Here is a 23684-nt window from a genome sequence, read left to right on the forward strand (position 1 = left end):
AGAAGGGGATGTTGAATACTGTACTTGAAACTAAGAGTTAATAGAAAAATGATAAATACAAAAGAGTAAGAATAATTAGTTTCAATATCTTATACTTCATAATAGAATTATTTTCATAAATGATATGATCCTGAAAGGAAGTAGTGTCCCATTAATCACACTAAACATAAAATAGATGTAATGAAGTCTACTAGGATAAGCAAAGGCCCTCTTATGTATTTAAATACCAAGGGTAGACTAAATGATGAAAGAAAGGTAAAGTTAAGTGTGATTGTTTGTTGGTTTACAACCCCGCAAGTGCATGAATTGGTAATAAGTTATAAAGTAATGAGTAGAGTATTGTTTTTATGAGGACCATGTTAAGTACCAAATTATAGCGATTTTAATTATCTAGATGATCAAATTATATAGAAATAGTAATTAAATCTAAATTAAAAGAAATAAAATATAAAACAATTAACTAAACTTGAATATTAATTAATAGAAACAATCTAGAGCTAGGGGTTCACACTTCAATCAATTATAGAATCAATCTAATTCATTCAATAAATAGGATATTATTACTTTTGAGGAAATTAATTCTAAGTTAGCATAAGTACTCTCTTAAGGCACTCAAGGTATATTTTAATTAACCTAAACCTTACTTTCGTGGTGATTAAATTAATTAAAATATATTATGTTCTTTGATTAATTGTCAGATTCACATAGATTTCCAGCCTATCTCTAGATCAAGAATGTGACGCCCTTTGCCCGTCTACAGTATAGCCGAGCAAAGCCTGCCACATTCGGTGCCGGAGCACCCTATCTTATCTTGTCATGTCCATTATAAATTTTAAATTTCATTTATTCAAGTTATCCATGTGTGGAGATTTTTTTTTTAATAACACATTTTATTTTACTAGAAACCTAAATAGTCTTTTCTGTTTTATTTACATATGGCAGGTTTCACTATTCACGTGTTAAACTCACTCATATCTATTTCACATTTTCATTTGTCATCTCATGTCATCTTTGCTCATACAACCTCAAGGGAATCATATATATATATATATATATATATATATATATATATATATATATATATATATATATATATATATATATATATATATATATATATATTCCATTCATATATATATATATATTCCATTCATATACAAATTCATTTACACAATAATTTACAATTTATTTACAATTTAAAATGATATAAAACATTCACTTATGTACAGTAAACAAAATACAAAATCTAATTACATGGGCCCTACCAAAACAAAACACAGAAGTGACTCTCAGACTGTGGCAGATCTGGTCAATAATCTATCAGAGCACTATAGCTGTGGTTACTGTTGCTGCTGCGGTTATTGGTGGTCTCCAGTACCTACGCGATAGAAAACCAATGTGCTAAGCAAATTGCTTAGTGATATATAATTTAAAATAAAAATAACAAAATAATCTAACATAATTAATCTATGTATGATTTATAACATTACGATCTTTTACATATTTATTGATCTTTGGAGATAATTAAATTTATTGAGGTCTTTTATATTCATTTCTCTCATATTCTATCTAATCAAATTCATATCAATGCCCAAGTTACCTACAATCGATTATAAGGCTGGATACCTGGGAGTATACTAATTGGACATATGTATATCTATCAAGTATACATAGGTCATGTCAAGCACAAGGCCAACGGGCAGGCATAAAGCTAAAAATGATAATAGGCACTATGGCCAACGGGCAAGCATAAAGCTAGTAGAACAACCATCCCAGACATTTGTTGTCTGTCAATGATCATTCATTTGAGCAGTACTGCAATCGGTAGTCCCTATGTGGTATCCAAGCTATATATATGAGTCTAGGTATACTTTGGGCAAATCAATATTATTAATTACTTTATATAAAATTTATGTCCCTTTGTAGTGGGAAGTAGGTCTCACATATATTTCCATGTAATTTATGCATTTAGTAATTCATGTAGGTAATTTGCATATTAGGTATTAAATAATTTCTTGAACCTTTCTTTAGGTCTAGATTTGGTGTCATATATTTACCAAGCGAATTGACCAAGATATGACCACTATTTGGCTACACTTCCTTCATGGAAGTTGTCCCTCTATGTCTTGTCCTTGTTTTCCTTTTTGAATCATATCATTTAGAGTTTTAGAACTCAAGTTATAATCAAATAACTACAACTGGTTCTTGGTCTCTTTCTGAGTCTAAAATTAGGCATATTCTGGAGTCTAATTTGTCTAATTAATTGGACATGTTACAGCCACTTTTGTGCCTAATGTTCTTCATAGGAGTTGTTACCCTATGTCTTATGATCACATAGAATTTTGAATCACAATTTTTAAAGTTCTGTAGAATTATTTACAGCCAATTAACTGGCCTGGACTCATATACCCTATGCCAACAGGATTCTAGTTCAAGTCAATGGATTTGACTCAACTTTTAGGGTTCTTACATTCACAATTTGTGGAAGGTTTCTGAAAAAAAGTTGGAGCCTGTTTCTAAGTTTCCAGAACAGTTTGGCTCATCCCAATTTGAGTTTCCTAGTGGTAGATATGAGTAAAAGGCTGTTCTAGGTTTAAGTGGTCATTTAGGCATTTTCCAGAATTATCATACTAAATTAACCTAGCCAATTGACCTAGTTCCCTTGGTTTCTGGGTTTTGGCCAAAATACCAATATCGTAGATTTATGTCTTATGAAAAGTTTTCCACTGGTTTCATTGCATTTGGATTTTTGTAGACCAAGTTATGGCCTTTTTTCCAAAATTGGTCGGATAGGCCTATGTCTAGAAAATTCAGGGCAGTTTGGTTCTGGATAGTTTTGTGACCTAACTTGTGCTGGCAATTTAGTTTGGTTAGAGGCATTTCTGGGTTTTGTATTCTTCATGGAAGTTGTACATCTATGTCTAAGTTTTCCAATGGTATAAAAATCATGTCATTTGGACCTTTCTAGAGGGAGTTATGGCCAAATGAACATGTACTGTTCATTTGGTCAATTTTTCTGGGTTCAGTGTATGGACAGTTGGATTCAAGCAGGATTTAGGTCAATTTGTGGAAATAATTTGGGCATGGTTTCTTCGTAGAAAATGGATTATTTTAACCCTACTTTTATATCCAATTTGCATCATACCAATTGGAGGAACACAATTGAAGTTATAGCTCAACAACCACACTGGACTCAAAGAGTCCCACAACCTGCATAGAAAATGTACACTCCCGATTCATTTCCTCCAACTCCCAAACTACAATTTGGCATACATGGCACTTCTAATAAGCCACAATCAGTCTTAATAATGTCAATTTCAAGCAATTTCACAAAATCTCTAATAGTTAGGTTAAACCATAACTCAAAATTTCAATGTCAAGCATACTTCCATGCAATTCGATTTCTAATACATTAAACTTCATTAATCAACTTCACTAACCAAATCCAAACCATCAAAACCATTAATTTCACTCACTTCCTAGGGCTGCCGAAAATTAGTGACCCCATATGTTCATGAATTTCTTTTGTTTTCTTACAATTTCTACTTATCTCAAGTCAAATTCAATGATTAAAAGAAGAAGAAAGGGAGAAAAGGCACTAACCTTATGTTGATCACTTCTTGAACTTGGGAAAACTTTAAAATTTCTACTTCTTATGGCTTTCTAGAGCTTCCTTATGATGTGGGGATAATTTTTTGTGAAGGTGACTTAGGGTTTTGGCGTAGAAAGCTTAGGGAAATCTAGCTTAAAGCTTGATAAAAATGGGGGAAAGGTACTCCAATGGTGGCCGGCCTATGAGAGAGAGAAGGTGAGGAAGATGAATATGAATTTTAGTCAATTTTGTCTCATTCTACTCATTTATCTAATGGAAATTTAAGTTTAATTAATAAAATTTTTAATCGCATAATGAGTGATGTCATTAATCCCATTTTATTTTTCCTTTTTCTCTTCTTTTTTTTTTTTCCATTTCCATTACAATTTTCATGATTTTAAATTTATTTTATGTATCTTAATCTCTCTTATTTTAATTGACATTTAGGTCAAAATTCAACTCTTGAAATGACCAAAACGCCCTTCGTTATGCTTGTCGGGTTATTTTTTATCTCTACCGATTAATAAATTCTCTTGAATTTTCTTTGACATTTTTAATGTCATTTATACCTCAGTAAACCTTCAATTAAGTGTCAAAAATTATTTCATAGGGTTCCTCATAGGTCAGGGGTCGGCAACTGTCTTCACAGTCACTTCCCGGTACGGTCACCCATCGCCGGAACCTCGGCTCAATTAACCTAGTTACATTTCATTTTTTTTATTTTCTCTAAATTTTTCTTATATTTTCTTAACATTTATTCTATCAATTTTGGTATCCTCACTATACTTTAAGTGTAGTTCTAGATATTTTAACTATCCGAACAAACGTTAGTCATCGAAACAGTAAAATGCACAGACTAGCTACAGTGAGGGCGTTATAATTCTTCCCCTCTAAATAAAAATTTCATTCTTGAAATTTATCTGATGTGAAGAGCTGAGGGAACTGCTGCCTCATCGTCTCCTCGCTCTCCCATGTTGCCTCTTCTGTGTTGTGGTGTCTCCATAGGACTTTCACTAGTGGAATTCTCTTGTTTCTGAGCTCTTTTACCTCTTGTGCCAAGATTCTGATTGGCTCTTCTTCATATGTCAGGTCAGGCTGCACAATTATTTCTTCTGCTGAAATGACATGTGAAGGATCTGATCTGTAACACCCCTAAGTTCGGTAGTGCGTTCTACTGTTCCGGTGACCAGTGTTGTTCGGACAGCTAGGATGCCTAGAACTACACTTCGATATGAGTGAGGAGACATGAAATAATGAAACACAAGAAAAACAAAGGAAAAATAATAGCAAATAAATGTAACCAAATTAAACGAGCCAAGAACCCTAGCGATGGTTAACCGCACCGGGAAGTCGAGCCGTGGACCGTTGACTAGCCCTGTACCGCGAGGAACCCTAGAAAATATTTTTAAGACTTAAATAGACCCCTATTGAAGTATAAATACTATTAGAAATATCAAAGAAAAATTAATTAATTAATACAAATAAAAGTGAGAAATCAAAAAATGGACAAAACCCGGCGTTACCGAAAAATTGGGAATGCAACTCGAACAGGGGCATTGTGGTCATTTGACACCCTGAGTTGTCTTTTGACCTAAATTTCCATTAAAAATAAGTGGTATTAAATTTTTTAAAATGCCATGGAAATAAGAAATTTTACAAGTAATGTAATTAGAGGACTTAAGGGGGATTAATTGAAATGTTAATAATATTTTATTATTATAATATTAATTATACTTAATGGACAATTAGTGGACCACTAAGTGGGACTATAAAATGCCAAAATTCTGCCCAATTTCACCTTCATCTTCCTCATTTCTTGATTTTTGCCGAATTCATTTTCTCTCCATTGTCCTCCATGGCCGGCCACCCATGCAAAGCTTCAATCTTCACTTTCAAGCCATAATTTCTTGTAAGTCTCTCCATTAAAAGTGGTCCTTACACAATGGGAAGTAGATAGGCAGCAAGAAGACCAAGTTTTGGAGGTTTTGAAGAATTTCCAAAGTGGCAAGTTTGTGTTTTTGGTTATTGCTTCAGTAAAGTTTGTGAGGATGTTATGGACACTTGAATTGTGGAAAGAATTTTGAGGTTTGATGTTTAAAGGGAGAGCTGTATTTTTGGCAGCCATGGAAACTCCTTGAGGACAGTTTATTCTTGCTTGTAAATGGTAGATTAAAGGGTTGATTAAATGTTTATGTGTGTAGGAATTAATTTGGGTGATGTATACTTAGTATATGTGAATGTGTATTTGAAATTGGAAGCTTGGAAATTAATGGATTGTAATGTATGAATCGACAGCTTAGTTTGGTGAACCATAAAGATGTTATTTCATGTTTGGTTTATGGAATATTAATGTTGAATTGTGATAGTTGTTATGGCAGCTTGGGTATATGTATGATGGTGTGAGGTTGGACATGTAAATGAGCTAGGTTAGGTGATTGAATTGTTGTAATTGAGCTTGAAAAATTCTGCACTATATGGTGCATGTTGAGTGTGATTATAAGCTTCCAAAATAACCAACAATATGTTGTGAATTATGTTTAGATTATGGTACAAACCAAAATTGGCATGAATGTGTAGTTTGGAAATTGTTAAAAGTGTCCTTTGATGAGTAATGAACAAAATGCAATAGGGCAGTTTATGTTTTGGGCCTAGAACCTTAAGTGTGTGGCTCCAATTGGTATGAGACCAATTGGAGGTGAAACTAGGCACAAAATGTGCCAAATTTCATGAAGGAAGCTTACCAAAATTCTGCTTGTAAGATAACTTGAAAAGTGACCAAATCCGGATTAGTGCAATTAAGGCCTGAAAATTTACCATTTGGGCAGCAGTTAGTGTTTAGGCCATAACTCACTCAAAACAGGTCCAATTGGCCTGAAATTTTGACCATGAATAAGACATATATCTACAAGTCTTATGAAGACACCAAAGTCCAGAAATGACCATAAGTAAGTTAAATAGCTTGCACAAATTTGGGTCCAAAAACTGGCCAAACCTAAAATGACCTAAAGTGACCAATTTTGATGCATTTTGACCAGCAATAGTAAAATGACCATAACTTGGTCTACATAACTCAAAATGACCTGAAATTTTGCCCCGCGTGCAATAAGACATAGATATACAAGTTTGTAGTTTCGACCGAAACCCAAAAACTGAGGAAACTAGGTCGTCCGGCTAGGTCAAACTAGTATCCCGAAATCCGACAAATTGCAATAAAAATGTAATATACATGGAAATAAATTCGGTAACATGTACTAATACTAAAAGGCTACAAATGTGACATATTGGTAACATTAAAACCTAATTCACCTAGACTGCACCGAGGGTTGACATCTTAGGTTGACCAAGGAAATAATATAATTCAATAAGTTAATTATTAAGCTTTATTCTTAGAGACCGTTTAAATGAGTACTGAAACACTTCAAATTGTGTGTTTTAGTTAGCAAAGACTTAGGAAAGAGGAAGGAAACACTGAGTCAGAGCCAAGAGACAGTTATCAGAGGTTTGTGCACAACTAGTTTTTAACTGATTTTGTTTTGAACATTTCATATGATTAAATGACATATTTTTTTTATGTATTATGTTTAACAAGCATTGGATTTAATTCAATGATTATTGATATTATTATAGTATGTATGAATTTAGCTTTGTGAAATGGTATTTCCACAAGTATTAAGCATTGTTATGGATTGAATAAATTATGTTTTGGAAAATTGTGATAGAAAATGTTTTGAATTGTGATGGTAATTTTCATGGAAAAATGCAAATTTATGATTTGAATTGTGATGAGCATAAAAATTATTGGATATTGGAATTGAATTTGAATCGAATTATATTGTGATTTATGCTCACTAAATGGATTGTGATATTGTTTTATATCTCACTGTAGATGCTTGACTAGGTTATTACCCGTCTCTCTCATTTGTTGAGAAGACAATGGAGTTAGTTGTGTTTTGATTACCATGATACGTGCACAGGCTTAGATTTTCTTTTGATTTGAGGTTAGATTTAAGTTTTTTTATCGTTATAGCCCTTGTGGAAGATTCATTATTATGATGTGTACTGTGCACGATGATTCGACCTCCCCGACCATAGGGAGTTAGAATCACTTCGAATATGGCCCTTTCGGATTAGTCTTGCATAGTTAGTGAGATAAAGAATGATTTTTGAGATACAGCATGATTTTTGAGATAAAGAATGATTTTTGAGATACAGCATGATTTTTGAGATACAGCATGATTTTTGAGATAAAGAATGATTTTTGAGATACAGCATGATTTTTGAGATACAGCATGATTTTTGAGATACAACATGGTTTTTGAGACACAGAATGTTTTTGAATAGTAAAGAATTGTGATTTCAGTTATGATTTATGTATAATTGATTTTGTTGGAACTACCTTAAATGGTTAGTCATGATTTGATAAATTGAATTTCGTGATCAAAGTCATTTCATACAAATGATTTACATTATTGGCAATGAATATTTTGAGTTTTGGAATTTGATGAGTATTCAGATTTCCAAATTATTTGCTGTAAATTTTGTCAATGTATATTATACTATGTTTTAAATTATAGTTGTGCACCACTGAGTTCACCACTCAGCGATAGCTTTGTATGCTGTCGCAGGTAAGAAGAGCATAGAGCAGTGAGTAAGTTTCTTTGAAGATACATTCAGATCAGCTCTAGGTATATCATAGGTATACCCATGTACATAAGTTTTGATGTATGCATGTAATAATATGTATGTAAATTATTTGAGCAGTTGTATAAAAACTCTTGTAAAATATTTTGGTATGTAATTAAATATAAATTATTGTAAATGTAAATTTGGGATTTCATTTATCTAAATAGTTTTGTAATATTAATTTTGAGTCTTGTAATAAATGAAATGTTTCTTTTATGAGGAGATTGATTTGATTATTGAGATTTGAATTATGGGTTCAAATGAAGTTATTGAAGTTGTCTTTAAGAAACATATTGAGAGTGTGATCTTTGCAAGTTTTGAAGAACTATTTTCTCAAAATAAAACCGGCACTTTGCCGAAATTTTGAAAAAAATTTTATAACACCTGATTTTAATCGATGATTTAAATTTCATGAAAATTGTTTTAAAATCCCTTGTAGTATATTTAATGGATTATCAGTAGGCGAAGTATGGTAATTCATTAGGTGTACTACGGGATCATGTTATATCTTACAGGGGAGTAAGGTGTGACATGATCTGTATCTCTTGAGCATCGACACATGGAATACGTTGTGAATCTTGTCCAACTTAGGTGGTAAAGCTAGTCTGTAGGCTACTAGACCCACACGTTCAATGACATCGTCTGGACCAATAAACCTAGGGCTTAACTTACCCTGCCAAATCTTAGCACTTTTTTCCAAGGTGATACCTTAAGAAACACTTTATCACTAACCTCATACTCTATGTCCTTTCTCCTTAAGTCGGCGTATGACTTATGTCTATCTGAGGCAGCTTTCAAGTTATCTCTGATTAGCTTCACTTTTTCCTCTATTTGCCTCACTAAGTCTGGGCCCACTACTTTCTCCTCACCCATTTCTGTCCAACACAAGGGAGTTTTGCATCTCCTCCCAATAATGCTTCATATGGAGCCATCTTTATGCTAGCTTTTGGTAGTTATTATTATAGGAAAACTCTACCAAGGGAAGATATTTCTCTCAACTTCCTTCAAAATCAATGATATAGCTCCGAAGCATATCCTCTAATACCTATCATGTAATTCATGTCATATCATTTGTTATTATTTCTTTTAACATATATATCAATTTACTAAGTTTTAATGGTTACCTGAATCACCCTCTTGGACTATCCATCCGTATAGGGATGAAAAGCCGTACTGAAGTGCAGTTGAGTGCCTAATGACTCCTATAGCTTCTTCCAAAACCTTGAAGTAAACCTCGGGTCTCGGTCAGATATGATCGATGTTGGCACTCCATGTAACCATACTATCTTAACTATGTAGATTTTTGCTAATCTCTCCAGTGAGTAGTTGGCTCTAACTAGTAGGAAGTGAGCTAACTTTGTTAATCTATCAATAATTACCCAGATGGTATCATGTTTCTTCTGTGTCAATGGCAGCCCAGTGACAAAATCTATGGTGATACGGTCCCGTTTCCACTCTGGTATGGATATAGGTTACAACAACCCTGATGAAACTTGATGTTCAGCCTTAACCTACTGACATGTGAACCATTTTGTCACAAAATCACCAATCTCTTTCTTCAATCCAGGACATCAATAATGTGTTTTCAAGTTATGATACATCTTGGTACTTTCTGGGTGCATAGCATGGAAGCTATTGTGTGCCTCTTTCAAGATATTCTTCTTCAATTGTTCATCTTCTGGTACACATATTTTGCCTTTGTAGTACAAGCACCCATCTTCCTTCAACTCATAATCAGTCTCCTTCCCCTCTTTAACTATGCCCATAATAGATATTAACTTTTCATCTTGCTTCTGTACTTCCTATATCTACTGTAGCAAGCTTGGCTTCACTTGCAGGTCAGCCAAAATAGTCCCAATTGGAGCTAAGGACAAGTGAACATTTAGTGCTCTCAACGCCATTATAGATTTCCTGCTCAGTGCATCAGCCACTACATTTGTCTTTCCAGGGTGATAGTCTATCACACAGTCATAATCCTTAAGGAATTCAATCCATCTCCTCTATCTCAGATTGAGTTCCTTCTGGGTTGGCAAGTACTTGAGACTCTTGTGATCCGTGTAGATATAACACTTTTCACCATACAGGTAGTGCCTCCATATCTTCAGTGCAAATATTATTACCGCCAATTCAAGATCATGTGTTGGGTAGTTCTTGTCATGTGCTTTAGCTGTCTGAAAGCATAGGCAACTACTTTCCCTTCTTGCATTAGAACAAACCCAAGCCCGTTATGAGAGGCATCACTGTAGATCACATAGTCTTTCCCTGACTTTGGTTGTGTCAACACTTAGGCCTTTGTGACCATAGCCTTTAGCTTTTCAAAGCTAGCTTGGCATTTGTCATTCCAGTCAAACTTGACATTCTTATGTAGCAGTTTAATCAGTGGAGTAGCTATGAGGGAAAATCCCTTCACAAATCTTCTGTAGTAACCAGCTAACCTCAAGAAACTTCCGACTTCTATTGCATTTCTGGGAGGCTTCCATTCCACTATTGCCTCAATCTTCTTTGGATCCACCCTGATCCCATCTGCTGATATAATGTGTCCAAGGAAAGATATTTCATCTAGCCAAAAATCACACTTGGACAACTTGACATACAATTGCTTTTCCTATAGTGTCTATAGTACTACTCTCAGGTGTTCATCATGCTCCTCTCGGTTCTTAGAATACACTAGAATATCATCTATAAAGACCACAATGAACTAATCTAAGTAGTGATGAAAGATACGGTTCATTAAGTCCATGAAAGCCGCTGGTGCATTTGTTAGACCAAATGGCATTACTAGGAACTCGTAGTGTCCATACTAGATCCTGAAAGCAGTTTTAGGCACATCTGTCTCCTTTACTCTCAGCTGGTGATAGCCTGATCTGAGATCTATCTTGGAGAATACACTGGCTCCCTTCAGTTGATCAAACAGATCATCTATCCATGGTAAAAGATATTTATTTTTCACAGTCACCTTATTCAACTGCTGGTAGTCTATACAAAGCCGTAGTGTACCGTCTTTCTTCTTCACAAATAGCACCAGTGCTCCCCATGGTGACACTAGGGTGTATGAAACCCTTATCCAGTAGCTCCTGTGAATAAACTTTCAACTCTCTCAGTTCAGTGGGTGCCATCCTATATGAAGCAATGGAAATTGGTGCAGTATCCAGCATAACCTCTATAGCAAACTCCACCTCTCACTCTAGTGGCAAACGTAGCAACTCTTCCAAAAATACATTTGGAAAATCACATACAGTGGGGATGTCTAGTAAGCTCGGGCTAGTCCTCCTAGTGTCAACCACATGTGCTAAGAAAGCCTCACAACCCTTCCTTATCAATCTTCTGGCTACTGTAGCTGATATGATAGTAGAAAGACAACCCGTTCCTTCACCCACAACTGTAATCTCATCCCCATGTGCTGTCTGTAATGAAATCCTCTTCAACCGATAATCTACCATCGCCTGATGACGTGATAACCAATCCATTCCCAGTATTACATCAAACTCATGGAATGGTAGTTCAATCAAGTCAGTTGGAAACTCATAACCCTGTATCCTCAGAGGATAACCCTTATAGACCTTTTTCACCATAACACTATGGCCTAAAGGGTTAGTAACAAATATGTCCTCCTTTAACTCCTTTATCTGTACCCCTCTATCAATAGGTGGTGCAATACACACATAAGAATGTGTGGAACCAGGATCAATTAAAGCACACACAAATAAATCATGAAGTAAGAAGGTACCCCTTATGACATTAGCTGGCTCTGGCTCCTCCCGATCTCTCATAGCATAAGCACGAGGTGCTACCCTGACCTCCTGTCTCTCAGCAGTCTCTATAGTTAGCCTCTATGATGGACCAACTGTATCAGGCCTCACAGGTCTTCTACCCCTCTGTACTACGGGGGTAAACCTCTCTGTATGGGGTGGAGCAATGGGAGCACTAGCACTCCTCTGTGGATAATCCGTCAAGAAGTGATCCATAGACCCACATCTAAAGCATCCCCTTGTCAAAAGTCTACACTCTCCTTGGTGGCTCCTCCACAATGTGTACAAGCTGGTATCGAGCTGATCCCCGTGTAGCTGTACTTGGAGAACTACCCACTGATGCACTAAACTGTCCTCCTCTCCTCGAGGCAAATCGGGATCTCTGCTTCTTACCTCAACCCTGAGTCTGACCCTGAGACTCCTTAGGCTTCTTATTACCAGTGGTCGCTAAGCCAGACTAACAAGTTCCAGAATGCCTCTTACGCTGCCTGTCCCTCCTGGACTGCTCCTCATCTCTTACTCTCTCCACATCCAGAGCTGATGCTACCAAGAAAGAGAAGTCGGTGAACTGGTGAGATGTAACTATCAGTCTGATGTTGTCATTCAGTCTGTCCACAAACCTCCTGCATTTATCAACCTCTGTAGGCATTATCTCCAATTCATATCCACTAAGTCTCATGAATTCTCGCTCATATTCGGAGACTATAAGCTGCCTCTGTCTTAGTGCTAGGAATTCTCTTCTTCTGGCCTCTAAGTATACATGGCTGATTTAGTTCTTCTTGAACTCCGCCAAAAAGAAATCCCAGGTGATCTGTGCAGGCTGTACCACTCTCGACACTGTCACCCACCACCGATATGTATCCTCGTGAAGTAGTGACAGAGCACACTCCAATTGCTGCTTTGGGATGCAATGTAGCTACTGTAACACCCACTCTGTCCTCTCCAGCGAATACTCTATGGCAGCTGGATCATCCTTCTTCTTACCCTTGAAATCAACTACCCCATATTTTTGCAGTCTCTCTAATGGAGGCCTCTGCACTGACTGTGGCTGTGGAGGCGGTGGTGGCTGTGGCTATGGAGGTGGAGGTAGCTATGGCTGAGGTATGGCTCCGGTGACCTGACGGAGCAGCTGAGTCATCTGTTCCAAGAAGGCTTGTAACACCCCTATGTTCGGTAGTGCATTCTACTGTTCTAGTGACCAGTGTTGCCCGGACAGCTAGAATGCCTAGAACTACACTTCGATATGAGTGAGGAGACATAAAATAATGAAATACAAGAAAAGAAAATACAAGAAAAACAAAGGAAAAATAATAGCAAAGAAATGTAACCAAGGTAAGCGAGCCGAGAACCCTAGCGATGGGTGACCGCACCGAAAAGTCACGGCGTGGACCGTTGACTAGCCATGGACCGTGGGGAACCCTGGAAAATATTTTTAGGACTTAAATAAATGTTTATTGAAGCATAAATTCCATTAGAAATATCAAAGAAAAATTAATTAATTAGTACAAAGAAAAGTGAGAAATCAAAAAATGGACAAAACCCGGTGTTACCGAAAAATCGGGAATGCAACCCGAACAGGGGCATTGTAGTCAGTTGATACCCTGAGTTGTCTTTTGACCTAAATTTCCATTAAAAATACATGATATTACACTTGGAAAATGTCATGAAAAATTAAATTAGTGGTACCTAATGTAAATAGCAAAAATGGGAAGCTTAATGTTGGAAAATTAAACCTTAAGATTAAATTAACATTATCTTTCCACTTAGTGGTCCACTAACACCTAAAGTGGACCATTAATCTGAATTTTGGACAGCAGAAAATCACTTTCTTCTACCTCTCAAATTCCAGCCGAGACCAAGGAGGAAGAAAACCTCCATGGCCATTTGTTACAAGCTTCATGCAAGCTTCATCCCTTCATCTCCAAGCCAATTTTCTTACCTTTTCCTTCACAAAAACTGTTCTACAACACTTGGGCAGTAGATAGGCAGCAAGAAGATCAAGTTTAGTCAAGGTTTTGAATAGTTTCCAAAGTGGTAAGTTTGTATTTTTGGTTATTGCTTCATTAAAGTTTGTGAGGAGGTTATGGGTACTTGAATTGTGGAAAGAATTTTGGAGTTTGATGTTCTAAGGGAGATGTCTATTTTTGGCAGCCATGGAAACTCCTTGAAGACAGTTTATTTTTGCTTATAAATGGTGGATTAAAGGATTGATTAAATGTTTATGTGTGTAGGAAATTATTTGGGTGATGTATACTTAGTGTATGTGAATGTGTATTGAAATTTGAATGCTTGGAAATTTATGGAATGTAGTGCATGAATTGGCAGCCTCGTTGGGTGAACCATAAGGATGTTACTTCGTGTTTGGATGATGGAATATTAATGTTGAATTGTGTTAGTTGTGATGGCAATTTGGGTATATGTGTGATGGTGTGAAGTTGGACATGTAAATGAGCATGAATAGGTAGTTAAATTGTTGTAATTGAATTTGACAAATTCTGCACTTAATGATGTATGTTGAATGTGATTGTAAGCTGCCAAAATGATCAATAAAATGTTGTGAAATATGTTTATGTTAGGGTACGAACCAGAAATGGCATAAAGGTGAAGTTTGGTAAGGGTTAAAGGTGATCTTTGATGAGTATGAATAAAATGCAATAGGGCAGTTTGTGTTTTGGGCTTAGAACCTTACGTGTGTGGCTCCAATTGGTATGAGACCAATTGGAGGTGAAACTAGGCACAAAATGTGCCAACTTTCATGAAGGAATCTTGCCAAAATTCTGCTTGCAAGGTAGCTTGAAAAATGACCAAATCCGGATTAAGTGCAAATAAGGCCTGAAAATTGACCATTTGGGCAGCAGTTAGTTTTTAGGCCATAACTCACTCAAAACAGGTCCAATTGACCTGAAATTTTGACCATGAATAGTTAAGACCCATATCTACAAGTCTTATGAAGAAACCAAAGCCCATAAATGACCATAAGCAAGTTAAACAGCTTACACAAGTTCGGGTCCAAAAACTGGCCGAACCAAAATTGACCTAAAATGACCTAAAGTGACCAATTTTGATGCATTTTGACCAGCAATAGTAAAATGACCATAACTTGGTCTACATAACTCAGAATGACCTGAAATTTTGCCCTGCGTGCAATAAGACATAGATTTACAAGTTTGTAGTTTTGACCGAAACCCAAAAACCAAGGGAACTAGGTCGTCCGGCTAGGTCAAACTAGTATCTCGGAATCCAGCAAATTGCAAGAAAATGCAAGATACATGGAAATGAATTTGGTAACTTGTACCAACCCTTAAAAACTATTGAATGTGACATATTAGTAACATTAAAACCTAATTTACTTAGAATGCATCGAGAGTCAACATATTAGGTTGACTAAGCAAATAATAGAATTCAGTGAATTAATTATCGAGCATTATCGTTAGAGACAATTTAAATGAATACTGAAACACTTCAAATTGTGTTTCTCAGTTAGTAAAGACTCAGGGAAAGGGAAGGAAACATTGAGTCAAGGCCAGGAGACAGTTATCAGAGGTTTGTGCACAATAAGTATTTCTTTTGAATTTTTCAATTGAAATAAATTACGATTATTTATATGTTATTGTTTTAAATTGTATTTGTGCACAATAGTTATTTTTTTCGAATTTTTCAATTGAAATAAATTATGATTATTTGTATGTTATTGTTTTAAATTGTGTTTGTGCATAATAGTTATTTCTTTTGAATTTTTCAATTGAAATAAATTATGATTATTTGTACGTTACTGTTTTAAATTGTGTTTGTACACAATAGCTATTTCTTTTGAATTTTTCAATTCAAATGAATTATGACTATTGTACATTATTGTTTTAAATTATGTTTGTGCACAATAGTTATTTCTTTTGAATTTTTCAATTGAAATAAATTATGATTATTTGTATGTTATTGTTTTAAATTGTGTTTGTGCACAATAGCTATTTCTTTTAAATTTTTCAATGAAAATAAATTATGATTATTTGTATGATATTGTTTTAAATTGTGTTTGTGCACAATAAGTATTTCTTTTGAATTTTTCAATTGAAATAAATTATGATTATTTGTATGATATTGTTTTAAATTGTGTTTGTGCACAATAAGTATTTCTTTTGAATTTTTCAATTGAAATAAATTATGATTATTTGTATGTTATTGTTTTAAATTGTGTTTGTGCACAATAGTTATTTCTGTTGAATTTTTCAATTGAAAGAAATTATGATTTTTTTTATGTTATTGTTTTAAATTGTGTCTGTGCACAATACTTTTTATATTCACTGCTTTTACCAAAAAATTTATATGGAGAATTGAGTTATGAATAATTTTTTATTGTTTTAACTTTGGGAATTGTATTTGGAAATTATTGTGTTGCCTACTTTGTAAGTTGAAAATTTGAGATAAAATGTGTTTAGTGTTATCAGAGCAAAGTAGGGACAGCGATACGTAACGCCTATGATTCTTGGAAACTCTCACGAGTTAAATCAGGAGCTTGCAGGGATGGCGATACGTAACGCCTGCAAGTGCTCTGATAGGTACACTATATTCCTCCCTCTTTGACTTGTTAGTCTGAGGTGAGTGTGGATGAGTACTCATTATTCAGCTAGCTTCCTCCCTCATTGATTTCGATTATTGGGGTGAGCGTGTCTTATCATGGTGTACAACACGGCATGTGTGGAAAAATTGTGTCATGGCCTAAATTGTGTTATCGATCGGCAACACTGTATTATTCAGTTATTTGATCAAATTGTGTTAATTCAATTATTTGATCAAATTGTGTTATTAATTGGTAAAACTGTATTATTCAGTTATTTGATCAAATTGTGTTATTGATCGGCAAAACTGCATTATTCAGTTATTTGATCAAATTGTATTATGGATTGGCAAAACCGTGTTATTCAGTTATTTGATCAAATTGTGTTATGGATTGGCAAAACTGTGTTACTCAGTTATTTGATCAAATTTATGTTATATGAACTTTGTAAATTGTGAAATGGAATTGTGAACTATTTGATTTGTGAATTGTCAATAAAAGATTTATGTATCGCATTTCAAATTGTTATTGTGCACCACTGAGTAAATTTTACTCAGCGACAGCTTTTCATTGCTGTCGCAGGTAGAGAGACTGACAAGGCAGTAGACTAGGCTGCTAGTATTACACTGAGCGACCATCGGGTATATTGAGTATGCCACATTTTGCATTTTGTACTGTAATGTTTGTTCACTGTATGTATATATTATTCTTGGTTTTGAGCAGTTGTAAATTAAAATTTTACATTGAAGTTGTAAAGTAAATTATGAGTTATTTTGGCTTGTAAAATTTGTACTGTATTTCTTTTATCTCAGTCTTTGAAAAATTATTGTGAATTTGAGTTGAAAAACATATTGTGTTGAATTATGTTAGAGTTTGAGATTGAGAAAAATATTGAAGTGCTTTTTACAGGTTTTTGATGAACTGTTTTATTCAAAATACAAATGGCACTCTGCCAAAATTTTTACAGAAATTACAAAAAAATTCAAATGTGTTAGCTATTTCACTTTAGTTCAAAAATCTTTTTACCACATGTAAATAGTGCTCACCACTGTAAAAAGAAGTAAGAAAAGTTTTAAAATCTCTTGTAGTGTATTTAATGGGTTACCAGTAGACGAAGTTGATAATTCATTAGGTATACTACGGGATCATGTTATGCCTTACAGAGGGGTAGGGTGTGACATGTTTTAGTGGTATCAGAGCTAGTTTTTAAAATTCTATTTTCACATGTTATTTGAATATTTTTTCTTCATAGTACAACTGCTCAATGTCATTGTTTGATACATACAGTACATTACATTATAAAAATGCACTAACGGGAGGAAATCTCCTCGTGTTAATTGTTCAGGAGGTCTAAGATCCTCGCATTGACCATGGAAGAGAGTGATCGTTCAGTCGATCAATTTATAGAGGCTGAGGTGCAAGGGGATGCCCCAGCCCTACACAATGTCAGTGGTTTAGCAGCACCAGCCCCCTCAGTACCGCAGTTTCCTTCTCAGTTCGCTCAGCAGATGGATGTAATGTTCCAACAAATGGCTGGTAATGTGCCTACTCAAGTCCCACTACAAACACTAGTGGTACAACCACAGTCTTCTGCTAGGCAGTATGACAAATTAATGAAATATGGGGCTACTAAGTTCAAGGGGACAGTAAATCCTGTAGAGGCAGAACAGTGGTTAGAGAGAATGGATAGGTTGTTCAAGAAGCTACATTGTACAAAAGAGCTCAGGTTTGAATATTCAGTATCTTTGCTACAGGGGGATGCTTATGACTGGTGGAAAACTATTCCCCATAGTCTGGTAGAACCTGCAATGCTAACATGGAATGACTTTCTTGTGGAATTTAGACAAAAATATGTCCCCGATGCTTATGTAGACTAGAAGTTGCAAGAGTTCCTAAGTCTGAAACGGGGAAGTAGATCGATGGCTAAATATGAAAGGGAATTTTCCCGCCTAAGCCATTATGCAGTAAGTCTACTTTCTACCAGTAGGGAGAGATGTAAGAGGTTTGAAACAAGCTTGAAGCCTAGTATCAGATTACAAGTGGTCGGATTCAAACATAACAACTTCTCTGAGCTTATTTCTCAAGCACTAAAATTAGAAAGAATTGAATCTAAAGCGACCCCTGAGAAAAAGAAATCAGAAAAGACAAAAAAAGAGGGAAAGTCAGTATAACAGAGTTCCAGTGGTCCTACTGGAAAGAGGAAAAACTTAGGGGGACACAACAGAGGTGGTAAGAAGTTCGGTAGAGATAGATCTTCTGGACAGAAACCACCCTGATTTGATCAGCAAACTCAGCAGAATCCAGAAATGCGCTGTCAGATCGACTTTGTGAAACTTGTGGTAAACCACATAGTGGGGTATGTTATAGAGCCGTAGGAGCATGTTTTAATTGCGGAAAGACTGGTCATTTTGCTAGGAATTGTGTAAATCCATGTCGTTCTGGATCATTTACTACACCAAAGGGATCAACCCAAGTTTCTACCCCAAAGAGTTCACCATCAGTTAGTAGAGGCAGAGGTAGAGGTAGGGGTAGTACACCTAGAAGTCAGAGTACTGTGAATCAGCCAGAACAAGGTGATGCTTTAGCTCGAGTATACGCTATACGGCAGAGAGAAGAGGCTTAGACTTTTGACATTGTTGCTGGTACTTTCTCAATTAGTAACTAAGATATATATATATATGTATTGTTTGACCTGGAGTTTGTATACTTTTATGTTAGTGTTAGAACTATATGTTCTGTTGTTATTCCTTTACAGGGGAATAAATTTTGATGCATTAGTGATTAGTCCTTTAAGATAAGGATTGTAATAATAAGTGAAATTAGTTTTGAAAGAGTTTATCGGCGAAAAGTATTTTCTAACACACCATAAATTATAAAACTAAACGGCAAGCCTACTTGATGTAAGGCAAGAGGACGTAAAAGTAAGTTACAGTAATAGAATTGCTCTAGATGAGGGCAAGGATGTTACTGTTAGTAATTGTTAATGGATATTGTAATCATAATAAGTTCGGGATATTAGTGAATTCGAAAAGGATAAAAGATAGGAAAGTTTGATCTATTGGGATGTATCGTAGTAACTATGCAATGTTCTTGATGTTTATACTGTAAGCTGCAGATTACATTACTGACTTGAGATTATTGTGTAGAGCTATGTACTACTTGATAGTACACCAAGATGAGAATAGTTGCCAATGGCATATGTTTTGGTATAGTTATGCCAGAACAGAATTTAATTGTTGGAAATAAGTTTGAAAATCCTACTTAGGGAGTTAAAACTCAAAAGTTAGAATATCGAAAGGTTATAGTTTAATACAAAAGGAAGTAAGTTATAGAATATTAATATATAAAAAGAATTGGGGAAGTAAAAATTTGAACAGTTGGTTCAGATATAACAAAGAAATGTTACGAATGTGAGGAAGACTATTGACTAGAATGGTTAGAGGACCAATAACTAGATAAATCATTCTAACATGACCTCAAGAGTCATTCAAGAAGGAACATGAACTAAAATATTAGACAGCACAATAGTAAGAGAAGATTGGTGTTATACAAACAAATTAAACGTTGTATTAGATTGTTAAAAGTCTTATACAAATTTGGGGTAAAGAAGACTATACGATCATATAGAAAGGAGAAAATAAACGTATGACTATTGTAAGATGGCTATTGGGTAAAATTTCGTGGACAAAATTTATTTTAAGGGGGGGAGAATTGTAACACCCCTATGTTCGGTAGTGCGTTCTACTGTTCCAGTGACCAGTGTTGCCCGAATAGCTAGAATGCCTAGAACTACACTTCGATATGAGTGAGGAGACATAAAATAATGAAATACAAGAAAAGAAAATACAAGAAAAACAAAGGAAAAATAATAGCAAAGAAATGTAACCAAGTTAAGCGAGCCGAGAACCCTAGCGATGGGTGACCGCACCGGGAGTCACGGCGTGGACCGTTGACTACCCCTGGACCGCGGGGAACCCTAGAAAATATTTTTAGGGCTTAAATAAATGTCTATTGAAGTATAAATGCCATTATAAATATCAAAGAAAAATTAATTAATTAGTACAAAGAAAAGTGAGAAATCGAAAAATGGACAAAACCCGGTGTTACCGAAAAATCGGGAATGCAACCCAAACAGGGGCATTGTGGTCATTTGACACCCCGAGTTATATTTTGACCTAAATTTTCATTAAAAATACATGATATTACACTTGGAAAATGTCATGAAAAATTAAATTAGTGGTACCTAATGTAAATAGCAAAAATGGGAAGCTTAATGTGGGAAAATAAAACCTTAAGATTAAATTAACATTATCTTTCCACTTAGTGGTCCACTAACACCTAAAGTGGACCATTAATCTGAATTTTGGACAGCAGAAAATCACTTTCTTCTACCTCTCAAATTCCAGCCGAGACCAAGGAGGAAGAAAACCTCCATGGCCATTTGTTACAAGCTTCATGCAAGCTTCATCCCTTCATCTCCAAGCCAATTTTCTTACCTTTTCCTTCACAAAAACTGTTCTACACCACTTGGGCAGTAGATAGGCAGCAAGAAGATCAAGTTTAGTCAAGGTTTTGAAGAGTTTCCAAAGTGGTAAGTTTGTATTTTTGGTTATTGCTTCATTAAAGTTTGTGAGGAGGTTATGGGTACTTGAATTGTGGAAAGAATTTTAGAGTTTGATGTTCTAAGGGAGATGTTTATTTTTGGCAGCCATGGAAACTCCTTGAAGACAGTTTATTTTTGCTTAATAAATGGTGGATTAAATGATTGATTAAATGTTTATGTGTGTAGGAAATTATTTGGGTGATGTATACTTAGTATATGTGAATGTGTATTGAAATTTGAATGCTTGGAAATTTATGGAATTTAATGTATGAATTGGCAGCCTGGTTGGGTGAACCATAAGGATTTTATTTCATGTTTGGATGATGGAATATTAATGTTGAATTGTGTTAGTTGTGATGGCAGTTTGGGTATATGTGTGATGGTGTGAAGTTGGACATGTAAATGAGCATGAATAGGTAGTTTAAATTGTTGTAATTGAATTTGACAAATTCTGCACTTAATGGTGTATGTTGAATGTGATTGTAAGCTGCCAAAATGATCAATAAAATGTTGTGAAATATGTTTAGGTTAGGGTACAAACCAGAAATGGCATAAAGGTGAAGTTTGGTAAGGGTTAAAGGTGATCTTTGATGAGTATGAATAAAATGCAATAGGGCAGTTTGTGTTTTGGGCTTAGAACCTTAAGTGTGTGGCTCCAATTGGTATGAGACCAATTGGAGGTGAAATTAGGCAAAAAATGTGCCAACTTTCATGAAGGAAGCTTGCCAAAATTCTGCTTGCAAGGTAGCTTGAAAAATGACCAAATCCGGATTAAGTGCAAATAAGGCCTGAAAATTGACCATTTGGGCAGCAGTTAGTGTTTAGGCCATAACTCACTCAACACAGGTCCACTTGACCTGAAATTTTGACCATGAATAGTTAAGACCCATATCTACAAGTCTTATGAAGACACCAAAGCCCAGAAATGACCATAAGCAAGTCAAACAGGTTACACAAGTTCAGGTCCAAAAACTGGCCGAACCAAAATTGACCTAAAATGACCTAAAGTGACCAATTTTGATGCATTTTGACCAGCAATAGTAAAATGACCATAACTTGGCCTACATAACTCAGAATGACCTGAAATGTTGCCCCGCGTGCAATGAGACATAGATCTACAAGTTTGTAGTTTTGACCGAAACCCGAAAACCAAGGGAACTAGGTCGTCCGGCTTGGTCAAACTAGTATCCCGAAATCCAGCAAATTGCAAGAAATTGCAAGATACATGGAAATGAATTTAGTAACATGTACCAACCTTAAAAGACTATCGAATGTGACATATTAGTAACATTAAAACCTAATTTACTTAAAATGCATCGAGGGTCAACATATTAGGTTGACTAAGCAAATAATAGAATTCAGTGAATTAATTATCGAGCATTATCATTAGAAACAGTTTAAATGAATACTGAAACACTTCAAATTGTGTTTCTCAGTTAGCAAAGACTCATGGAAAGGGAAGGAAACACTGAGTCAAGGCCAGGAGACAGTTATCAGAGGTTTGTGCACAATAAGTATTTCTTTTGAATTTTTCAATTGGAATAAATTACGATTATTTATATGTTATTGTTTTAAATTGTGTTTGTGCACAATAGTTATTTCTTTTGAATTTTTCAATTGAAATAAATTATGATTATTTGTATGTTATTGTTTTAAATTGTGTTTGTGCACAATAGTTATTTTTTTCGAAATTTTCAATTGAAATAAATTATGATTATTTGTACGTTACTGTTTTAAATTGTGTTTGTGCACAATAGCTATTTCTTTTGAATTTTTCAATTGAAATGAATTATGACTATTGTACATTATTGTTTTAAATTATGTTTGTGCATAATAGTTATTTCTTTTGAATTTTTCAATTGAAATAAATTATGATTATTTGTATGTTATTGTTTTAAATTATGTTTGTGCACAATAGCTATTTCTTCTAAATTTTTCAATTGAAATAAATTATGATTATTTGTATGATATTGTTTTTGTGACACCCCTTACCCGTCTACAGTATATCCGAGTAAGATATGTCACACAGTGTACTGAAACACTCTATTTTAACTCAATCATTTTTATTCTTCCTTATTTTATTTTTATCATAGTTTTGAATACAATTTGTGAAATATAATTCATTTAAGTCATTTATTAAAATTATAATTTATTTGAGATTCGGAAAATTTTAAAGAAAATCCGGCAGAATACCGGCTAAAAATGGAGAAAATAGTTCTTCGGAACCTGTGAAAAACACTTCCAATAATCATTTCCAATCAATCCCAAACTCCAATATCAAAATCTCAATATGTTTTTCAATAACATTTCCATTTCTCAATCATTCATCTCATGTAATAATCATGTAAAAGTCATAAATAAATATTCACTTTTCCATTCACAAACACAATTTCCATTATTTAAATGAACATCAAAATACATTACATAAGTTTCAATAACACAAAAGAAAATAAAAGTTAGTTACAAAATGCCAAAATGAAACCTAGTGTCCTACCAATGCACTGA

The 23684-nt window shown here is 34.8% G+C and overlaps 1 protein-coding gene across 1 annotated transcript; it reads right to left on the reverse strand.

Annotated features, from left to right (window-relative positions):
• Window positions 1–10559: 10559 nt before the first annotated feature.
• Window positions 10560–12673, reverse strand: LOC131170254 (uncharacterized mitochondrial protein AtMg00860-like). The gene is made up of 2 exons (XM_058129314.1): window positions 12487–12673; window positions 10560–10834 (listed from the first exon to the last, which is right to left on the reverse strand). The coding sequence occupies exons 1-2, from the start codon at window positions 12671–12673 to the stop codon at window positions 10560–10562; spliced, it is 462 nt and encodes a 153-aa protein (XP_057985297.1).
• Between the last annotated feature and the right edge of the window lie 11011 nt (window positions 12674–23684).

Source organism: Hevea brasiliensis, chromosome 11 (genome assembly GCF_030052815.1).
Source record: "Hevea brasiliensis isolate MT/VB/25A 57/8 chromosome 11, ASM3005281v1, whole genome shotgun sequence".
NCBI classification, from domain to species: Eukaryota; Viridiplantae; Streptophyta; class Magnoliopsida; order Malpighiales; family Euphorbiaceae; genus Hevea; species Hevea brasiliensis.